At 32.6% G+C, this 10,582-nt stretch overlaps 1 protein-coding gene across 1 annotated transcript; it reads left to right on the top strand.

Annotated features, from left to right (window-relative positions):
- Nucleotides 1-206: 206 nt before the first annotated feature.
- On the top strand, nt 207-10,205 carry LOC131163979 (uncharacterized). Its single transcript, XM_058120847.1, has 6 exons — nt 207-396; nt 467-543; nt 670-771; nt 7,884-7,954; nt 9,257-9,322; nt 9,402-10,205. The coding sequence occupies exons 2-6, from the start codon at nt 480-482 to the stop codon at nt 9,714-9,716; spliced, it is 618 nt and encodes a 205-aa protein (XP_057976830.1). The 5' UTR covers nt 207-396; nt 467-479; the 3' UTR covers nt 9,717-10,205.
- Nucleotides 10,206-10,582: the final 377 nt, after the last annotated feature.

The following is a 10,582-nucleotide window of genomic DNA, read 5'->3' as shown; positions in this document are numbered from 1 at the left end:
GAAAAAATAAATTTTAACAGTGAGTAAAATTAATTTTTCATATATTTTATTTTCAATCAATCATAAAAAATATTTTTTTATATTTTTATTTTTCTAATATTTTTTAATATGAGAAGGAAAATTTTTTCTCCCCGTCTGCCAAAAAAAAAAAAAAGAAAAGGAAGAATAATACCGGGTAAATATAGAAAAAACCACCTAATTGACACAAAAATAAAAATGAAAACTAAAACAGAACCGGGAAGGGAAAATAATCAGAGGTTCAGAAAATTAGGTCAAGCCCTAATCGGTTGGTTCACGTGGAAGAGCCAAAGTCCCGTTCTCAGCGGTCACCAGTTTGGAGGGGACGCAGTCGCAGCGTGATTGTCTTGGAGAGCATTCTCATCTCATCCTTAAAAGGTATTTTTCCGATACACCCGTCGACTTCTATGAGCTCCTTTTCGTCATTAACAATGTGCACTCTATACAGCGAACTGACGGGGATGGGGAACACGAGCAAAGATCTTCTGCACTTGGAGCACAAGAACCCTTCTTCCTCGCCTTTAGGTTGCTCTCTCTCTCTCTCTCTCTCTCGGTCCTCTGGCTGTCAGCATCAATTCTTCAAATTCACTTCCTTTTTCTCCGATGCTAACTATATTGAAATCCATCCTGTTTTTGTGTCTGAATGTGCAGAATCCGCACTTTTTGTATGTGAAACTGAGTCATTGTCTCAAAACAAGAAGAAGCCACATCCAGAAGGACAGCCTATTACCACTCCGGTTGCTACTAGCCAAGGTTGTTATTTCTCATCCTATTCTGCAACTTTCACTTTCAATAAAACATTATTTTGTATCCACTTTGTTTTAATGAGGATGCATCATTAGATAAAGAAAAAACATATGTCATTGACTCCTATATATCAAATGGGTATTGAAATTTTCTGATTTACAGAAGTATGCATATGCGGAGCTGTATTACTATCAGGGATAGAATTTTGGTACTTGGTAAAATGTTAACGTTTCTTAAACTTTTGGGTATCTTGGATTGCTTGCTAAGCTTGGATTGTCAATTGACAGACCTTGAATTTGGTGAACTTGCAAAAAAGAGCTAGATAATCGGCTGAAAAGGGCTCCAGCAACAATGCTCCCATGACTAAGTCAATAAAATAAGTGTCTAAATTGGAGGATTAAAGGTAGTTTGGAGTCTCTATGGCCTACTTGTTTATCATGCAATTTTTCCATATATACTTGTGGTTTTGCAGTTTCAGATAAAACTAGCCATGGTGTCACGGTCCGACTATTTTCACACCATTGTGAAAGGGCCATGCGACGCTAGTTAAAGCACTCTTGCTTAACTAGTCAGCCTATCGTTTACCAACATTCATTCACGAAACGCTTTCATTAGCATTCATTCAAATAGCAGCAGAAATAGTAATCAATTCATGAAAGCCGTGGCAAGCAAGCAGTAAACATTGAAGCAAACGTAATTTATTAACAACATTTCCATTAACATTGTGTGCTTAGCGAGGGAGGCAAGTAGGCTAAACACGTTGATAAAAGTTAGTGAGTTTTTCAATGACTGATGAACACTCGCCCTCCCTTAAAGAGCTTTCTAGGTTATTCTCACTCTGACACTCGGAAACATCAAAGTGATCGAGGAGTCATACTACCTTATTTGACATGCAATGAAATAAATACTGGGAAATAACCATATACTAGTATTTACATGATGGAAACCAATCCCAAACACACGAGACAAGCGGTCATAGGCAAACATAATGGCCTGAACAAGCTTCGCTTGTGACACGTGGGCATGCTATTTTTTTTTAAAATTTTTAAAAAATTATATAGAAAGTAGCCAAGAGTTGAATAATATTTTAATTTTTAATTTTTATGTTAATTTTTTTAAAAATATTTAAGGATGTTTTGGGATAGTTATGGGTAGAAACAAGGGTGTTTTAGGATAATTTTGAGTAGTTATGGAGATATATTTGACATAAATATAAGGGCATTTTAGGATACTTATGGGTAATTATATGGGTGTTTTGGGTTATGGGTAGTTATAAGAATAAATTTGACATTCTTGAAGAAAGACATTAAAGGTGAATCCCCTTTATAGTATTAGAGAAGAGTTAAAGAATATTATTATTTTTAATTATATATATTTTTTGAGGAAGTGATTGTAGAAAAATCAAATAAGAGTTGAAGGGGTTTTTGGTTTGATTAGAAGAGTAGTTATGATTAGTAAGGGCGTTTTGGGACAGTTATGATTAGTTACAGGTGTGTTTTGGGATAATTATGAGTAATTATAGGGATAAAATTGACATAAGGGCATTTTGGGATGATTACAAGTAATTATAGGGATAAATTTTGCATTTTTTGGTTAAAAGACACCAAAGGAGAATCTCCCTTTTTACTAAATAAAATGTGCAACTAGCATGGATTGGATTCATAACTAGATATTATGTTTGATTGACATAATGACTGCTTAGCTTTCAACTCTTGTTGGTTATAGAGCTGTACCAGGGTCTAGCTGGCATTTCTTCAGCTTATGCGCCGGAGTTAGGTTCTAATTGAGGATCTCATCTGGGTTGTCTTGAACTTTGCTGGGGAAATAGCAAGTATTGCCTAAGGATTGTAACTACTCATGTGCTTTGGTTGGTTCTATACCCATTTGGATTTGTTGATTTAGTCAATTTTAACTGTTCCCATCATTTGCTCTCATTCTCATTCCCAACCTAAACAGGTTGAGGTCTGAGGGTGAGAGGAACAAGCTTTCCCCTTAGTTGAATCTTTTGGTATGTTAGATACTGATGTATGATGGGACATGTTTTGGTAGTTCAGTTGGCATACAGTAGTAACAATGCATATTTGATTCCCTTTCATACCTTGAGAGGGTGTCAGGTTCATGGCCCACATGTCTAGACTTGGTTGGCTTGGCTATACGACCACTATTGATATTGGTACACTTTCCATACCAACTATTCATTGCTCCTAAGTCCTAGGGAATTATTCTTTAGGGTGCGAATTCAACTTTTCTTTCTATTTGAGCTCTTCAACCTCAATTATTCTATGAATCTTGCAAAGTCCAGTGCACTTCAAACTTGTTCCACATCTTTCTAGCCAATTAATCTCCCTTTCAATCTGGAGGTATTTATTTTTTGTTCCTTTTCTTTTCTTTTGTCTTTGCTTAGAGCCTTTAGTTGTTAGGGTCTTTCTTTTTCATTTTCTTAGGTTTGTTTCTTCTTGTCATTGTTTGTCATGAAATTCAAGTTGAACTGTCATTTGAGTTTGAAGGGAGTTTGTGGTAAATGTTGAGAGGAAGGCTCTTCCACTGAATGTATTGAGTACTAAAATCAATGAGCTAGTACTTTTAGCAATGCATGGACAGCATTGCAGAAGGTAACAGGTATAATGGGAAGTGAGAGTAGTGGATGTTACATAATAGGAAGTGGGTGTAACGGCTGTGAATTTTTTTCAAGCACACATATTCTTTTGTATATTGGTATTGGTATATTTGTATGTTTTAAGTTCTTAACCCTTCTTAAAAAGAGTTCTAGTGCATTTTGGCTCCTATAGTTCAACTTACTAACATTGTTTCGTAAGGGCAATAAATTTAAACTGCAATGATAGAAAAATTATATATATATATAATTTCAATTTTTTTTTAAATAATAATTTGTGAAAAATTAATTAATAAAAAAAAATACATTAAATATGTTATATTAATTTATTTGTTAAGTAATAAAAATCTAATAAATTTCAACCAACAAACTTGCATGAGTAGAACTATGAGTTAACCTTAAAAATTGAAATATATAATCATAAAATTTATCATGAAATACATGAAGTACTAGCAACTTGAGCATGACAAAAGCTAGAGAATAAAAGAAGGTAGAAGTTGAAAATATAGTTTAGAAATATGAAATTACAAGTATTATCAAAGTGAATACTTTTTTAACAAAATAATGTTTACATCAGATTGTTAATGATCAAAATAAATATTTTTTTTAACAAAACAGTGTTTATATCAGATTGTTAATTAATGTATCTATTGTGAATATTAAAAAAAAAATTTAGTATCTCTATTTTTTGATATCCTCATTATTATCTTCTTCCCCCTCTCTTCACACAAATGATTTATGAAAGGGGAAAAAAATTAAAATGAGAAGAAACTAAAAGTCTATATATTGTGTAATTACATTACAATAGCAGTGCAATACAACACCACAGCTGTGAATTGTCTTCCCACCATTTTGTGGTGTCTAACAGTATATGGAATCCAAAAAACCATTACACAACAGTTGTGAATGCTATTTAAAACCATAGAGCTAGCAATGTGCTACTGTCAGTGGTATAGAAATGGTGTTTTCTAGCACAGCCCATTGTGGCTATCCAAATCCCTTCATTTAAACAATGAGCACAATTTCTGTAGCTAGCCTATATAGGAATGGGAAAACCTATTATATTCCTTTCTAGTTTTCTCTCCTTATTCCTTTTGCATTTGACTGGGTGGGACTTTCTTCCTGTGTATAGTGTATCCATATGAGGATGTCTTTGAGACAGCCTCCTAATTTTTTCCCCTTATATTGTGGTAAGCATGCATTGTCACCACTCCCTAGCCCCTGAATGTTACTCTGATATCTTGATCTTGTTTGAGGAAGACTAGGGTTATTCATGATTCTCTTTGTGTATCTGAGATGAAAACCTTAAGTTAACCACCAACCAACTTTTTTGCTATATGTATTTTGGATAGCTCATCTCTCATTATGCTTTTGAGTTTGTCATTCTGAATGGCTCATCTCTCATCAAGGTCTCTTGAATTTGTCTTCTTGGGGTAATGAGGTGGGCTGAGCCAATGGGCTATTTGAGTGTTTGACAGGTCAAGTGGGAGCAAAATACAAATGAAGATATAGGAAAAGGTGAAGGAGGCGTTGCTTGCCCTAAAGATGGCTAAACTTGTTTGATGGAGTCTAACTCCATGGTTTCCACACATGTATCTTGTTAAAGGTGTGTTTTGGGCCATGTTCATCTCAGTACTAGCAAACATAAACTCTTTTTGAGGATTTGTACTACGGTCGTCCCTCAAACTTTTTGCATATTACAATATAACCTCAAATGAAAGAAAATATAATAAAGGAGAATGACTTTATGACTAAGGAGCGGTACAAGTTGTGATGGTTAAGCCCTCTTGTAATGGTTAAGCCCTGGACAAGCTGCCATGTCAGACTGTTAGTTGTTTCAGGATCATTTGGAACTAATTGTAGAAAATTTCCTCTCTAAAAATGTACTTATCTGGAAAGTGCTGATAATATTTACTGAATTCAAAAAGTACTGATTGTTATAAGACTATTTGGTTGTCTATATTCATAAATGGTTCCAATTTCAGTACTTAAAATAAGTGCTAATTGCAAATACTTATATAGAATAAGTAGTGTTTGGATAGTCACTTTTATAAAAAGTACTATTGAATTTATTATAATAATATTTTAAAATTCCAACATATAATTAATATATTATAATGAAAAACTTAAATTTAATTATTATTTATGTTAATTAATATACAATTAAAATTTAAATATTTTTAATTAACAGATCAATTAAAATTCTAATTAATATTTTAAACATTGTCTAACTAACAAATGAAATAACAGTTTGAATATTTCTAATTAATACTTGGATAGCTGTATAAATTTGTATAATTATATTATTAACTTTCAACATATAATTAATATATTATAGTACATAAAAAATTATATTTGATTGCTCATTTATGTCAGTAAACATAATTTTTATTAATATTTTTAGTTAACATTTTAATTATGTTATAGTTAATAAGTTAATTAATAGTAATGTTACTTGACATTTGAGTGTTTTTTGATTTAAATATCAGTTAACAGTTAAAAAATGTTGTGTAATTATCATATTAATCGATGTTTTAATTAAAATTTCAAGTATTAATTTTTAATACTAAAATTAATTACATTTTGAAATTTTAATTAAAAATTTTGATTAATGTGTTAATTAGACAACATTTAAATTGTTAAATGTTGTAGTTGCGGATCCTAGCTCCCAACAACCCTTTTGCACTGCAGAGAAGAAATTTGCAGATTGAAGGATCCACAATTGCTGATCCATGAAAAGGAAATGCTGGCAGTTGCCATTGACTGCCTGTAGTTGCCGCCAATATAGAGACTTTGGAATTGAGAGAGAGAGAGAGAGAGAGAGAGGCGAGCAACGAGTGGATAGAGGAGGGTGGGCATTATGAGTGTTAATGGATTTGGCATTTTTTGGGGGAGTGGGGGAGGTGAAGAATAATAGACGAACACAAAAGTTAGTGTCCAATGTTTTATGTTTTTCACATTATATTTGCAATATGATGAGTAAATTAACTTTATTTCAGGATAAGATAAATTTTTTATAATAAAAATTCTATTCTAAAATTTTTTATATTAAAAATATAAACATGATTATAGAGAATAAATAATGTTAAATATATTAAGGAAACTAATTTTAATACCTATGTGTGTTCATTTTTTTCCCAATATTTTGAGACACTCCATCCATATGAAATTGTTGATTCAATATTGAATATTTTTTTAAAAATAATAGCAACAAAAAGGCACTGTACAGGGGGAAAAATGAGTTATGCACGATATGCATAAAAATGCTCATATCAAGGGATCAGAGAAAGAATAAACTGACAGAATAAACATATTAAAGCCAATTTCAAAATCCCACTTAGAGGATTAAAGAAGGTAAATAAATATTTTATTAAAAATTATTTTCATTTAGTGTTGATTGTTTTTCTGTCTTACGAAATTTTGTAATCTGTTATGTTATCACTACACTGCCTTTTAGAATAAATGTTTAAAGTATTACAGCTCAAAGAAAAAGAGAAGTTAAAGAAAATTGTATTTGAGGTTTGGACGACTAGGTTTTAGTGTTTAAAAGAGAAAAAGAGTAAAAAAAAACTTCAATAAGCATCTTTTTAAAAATATTTATTAGCAATTATATTCTTATATATCTTATAACTTAGTAGAAGATAATTTGTCCTCTAGGGTCTAGAGGAACATCACACTTTAATCATGAGAGGCCTAAGATTTAGAATTTAGAATAGGATATGGAAGGAGTTTGGAAAGAGGATACACTTCTCATTTTTTGTTGTGCATTCTCAATAGGCATTTAAATGGGGGAAAAAAAATAAAAATCAAAGACACCAGAGTATAAGTAATGAAAAATATTTTAAATTACAATAATATTAAAAAATCAACAGAGGAAGGCCATCTAGTCGTGGATCCTCTATCGTTGAACAATTTCCAGATTTTTGACTTGTATTTATGTTTTGTTAATATTCTTTAACGTTTGGAGAATGGTTAATGAGTGATATGGAAGTAAATAAAAAGGAAAGATGTAGCTATAAGCTGATAATTTATTTACTTATTTGTTGGTGCCATCATTTGTTTGTATTTGTGTGTGTGTATTTTTAAAGTAATATTCACCACATGCTTACTGGACCATCTAGTGTTGGGTTTTCTAACTAAGGGGCGTGCAAAATATCTTCTATAAAGATGCTTAAATACTCAAACCTTGTCACATTTCAAAAGGATGGTGGAAGCAACTACAGCCAGGTTCATTTGGAGATGAGCTGTCAGATAAATTTAATATTTATATCAAATTTTCAGTTCATAGTTTATTGCATGTATATGATATGACTGTCCATGGCCTTTTCATTTCATCTTTGATTTAGATTTAGAGTTTAGGCAGATTTAATATTCTTTTTTTTTTTTGTTTTCTAAGACTAATTCTAGGTTTGGCAGTTAATTTTATTGGTTAAAGTAATAAAACTAGGAAGTGCTGATCAAGTGGGAAGATATAATGATTTTCCTATCCTTTTATTGCTTTTAGTTGTAGGAAAAGTGAAGGATTTTTTAGGAATGATATCAGAAGCTAACAAAAAGCTGGTGCTTGAGGCAAAGGTATGTATTGATCTTTGAGTAAACTTAGTAAAAATCCCTGAGCTTTCACATAATTACATAGACACCCCTTCTTGTTTCAAAAGCTACAGTGTCATCCCCTTTGCAAATAATTTCATTAATTGCTGTTGATGGAACAACAAAATAGCACTTATGCACTTATTTCTATATTTCTTTTACTTCAGCAAAACGAAATAACACAAGGTTGCTTGAGCTTTCAAATCAAACATAAAATTATATGTTAAATCATGAATTTACATGTTATTTGCTGTTCAATGGATGGTGGTTTCTACATGTTTGTTGAACTAAAAGGAGATTATTTTCAATTACAAGAAGATGCACAGTATGGTAGTGTGTGTGACCACCAGCATATCTCAGAAGTTACTTGGCAACATGCCATTGTGTCACGATTTTATTTTTTATTCATTTTTTTGTACAAAGCTATGATCTGTTGCTTATGCAGTGTATCGTGATGCATGTTTGCTAAGTGGTGGAGAAATTAGCAAATGAGGTGAATTTATATACATCCATTTGGACCACATCATGCTTATTTTAGCGTGTGCATGAAGCTGGATCATTTAAAATTGTATAATTTTGAAAGCCTATTGCTGAATTGCATGCATTTAAGTCGAAATCCATTAAAAATATTGTTTTTACAATTAAATTAATGAGGTATTTTGTATGTAAAGTATGAATAGAACAGATTATGAGCTATTTTTTTGAATGGGCTGCATAGGAAAAGTGCAAGGTTATCAAAAAAGAAGGGCAAACATTTTTTTTTTTTTTGCACTTTTTTCTTGGAGGATTTCTGATCCTCATTTAATTGTAGTTATGTTTTCTTTTTAATTGACTTGTTTTATTATCTAAAAGAAGGGCAAACTTTGGCCTGGGTAGCACTGGCTTGGTGCTTGTGGTATTGAGTTGCTGGCCAGCAGTGCCAGGCGTGCCTCTAAAGCACCAAAGAGGTGACTTTCTCACTTTTTTCTGTAAAAAAATGAATTTTCCATTTTGCATGATTTTCTACTGAATATTTTGGACACCTGATGAGTTTGAGAGCAATTATGGACCCTTCGATGGCCTTCTTAGCGAGGCTGCGAGGGTTAAATATGTATATTGGGTTTTGCTATAACTGTTTTATGCAAAAATAGTACTGAACCTCAGGGGTGTTGCTGTAACTTCTGAGATGAAGTGGTGTCAATGTAATTATGAAATGTCAGGGGAGATCTCTGTTATTTATAAAAAATTCATCAGTTCCTATTTTTTTTTTTTTTGTTTTAGTTCAAGTTTACATGTATTCATGTGCAGGACAATTCTAGTGAGCATTATAATATTGAGGTACTTACAGGGAGTGAACCTGAATACATTGAAATGGTCAGTATTGTTTTCCCCTTGGACCGGGTAGTGGGCAATGGATTTCTATCAATTGATTGTTGGTGCACTGAATTTACAGAATTTGATGCTGGGCGTTGCGGACCTCCATACCCCCGAGGCTGTAGTTGCTGCTGAAGCTGCAATTGCTGGTTCTCAACCAATAATTCCTGGTGCAGCTAGTAGCAGAGCTGAATCAGATGATAGCAGTGATGATGGAGACAGTGATGGCAGTGACGATGAAGATGATGTGAATAATGGTAATGACAGCAGTGAGGACGAAGTTGATCATATCAAAGACTGCTCTGCTGTTAAAGTAGAAAGATTAAGGTCTGGTGATGATGGATTATCGAGAAATCATCAGTCAAAAAAGCGCCCAAAGATTGTAGAACTGTAATGAAACAAATTTTGGCAAGTCTAGCATGATTATATCTACTGGTGAGGAAACATTTGTCTGAGTGAGTTCTATAGGAAACTTTCGTGGGCTTGTGGTTAGGATTATCTCTATGACATGGGAAATTTGCGTGCACATGATCAAGGAAATGTTGTGGATGCTGAGTTCATAAATTATAGTGGGAACAATTTTGCTATTTACTTGTGTTTTGTAAGCATGAAGGGGAGATTAGGTGCAGCGGTAAGGTTGTTGCCGTGTGACTTGAAGGTCACGGGTTTGAGGCGTGAAAAAAGCCTTTTGTAAAAATATAAGGTAAGATTGTGTACTATAGATCCATTGTGGTCCGTCCTTTTCTCAGACCCCGCATATGCGGGAGCTTTGTGCATCGGACTGTCTTTTTAACTTATGTTTTGTAAACATATATCATACAAAATATGGAGAAGGTGAACAGCTATGGGTGTGAGGTGAATGTTTCCTGCTAGCGTTTCAAAATGTGCCTCTGTGACTTTATCTTTGCTGTTTTTTTAACCTTGTGTTTATCCCAGTGGCCTAAAATAGGGATGCAAAGCACCGCACTTCAGTTTCAGCTTACTTAATAACAAGCCAAACCTTCTCAGGGTGTTATAGAATTCTCAAAACCAGTTTTTTTCTTTTCTTCATTCTCTTTTGAGTCTCTAGGATTTTGGGGAAAGAAAAAGAAAATTAGGAAATTTATTTTTTATCATATTTTTTATTTTATGTAAAATATTATTAAAAATTTTAAAAAATAAGGCATTATAATGGGTACAATTAAAATTTGATATATATATATTTTCTAATTTTCTTTGATAATTAAATATAAAAAAGTGGATCGTTTAATTTTTTTTTAA

This window comes from Malania oleifera, chromosome 9 (genome assembly GCF_029873635.1).
Source record: "Malania oleifera isolate guangnan ecotype guangnan chromosome 9, ASM2987363v1, whole genome shotgun sequence".
NCBI lineage: Eukaryota > Viridiplantae > Streptophyta > Magnoliopsida > Santalales > Ximeniaceae > Malania > Malania oleifera.
The sequence above is the reverse complement of the archived record's forward strand: the minus strand, read 5'-3'. Positions and strand labels throughout refer to the sequence as shown.

Bases quoted from the DNA above. Each gene is read 5' to 3' on its own strand.
- LOC131163979 (XM_058120847.1), top strand. From the start codon at position 480: ATGGGGAACACGAGCAAAGATCTTCTGCACTTGGAGCACAAGAACCCT. The intron at 772-7,883 runs GTTGTTATTTCT...TATTGCTTTTAG, and splicing joins TCCGGTTGCTACTAGCCAAG to TTGTAGGAAAAGTGAAGGAT. The intron at 9,323-9,401 runs GTCAGTATTGTT...CTGAATTTACAG, and splicing joins AACCTGAATACATTGAAATG to AATTTGATGCTGGGCGTTGC.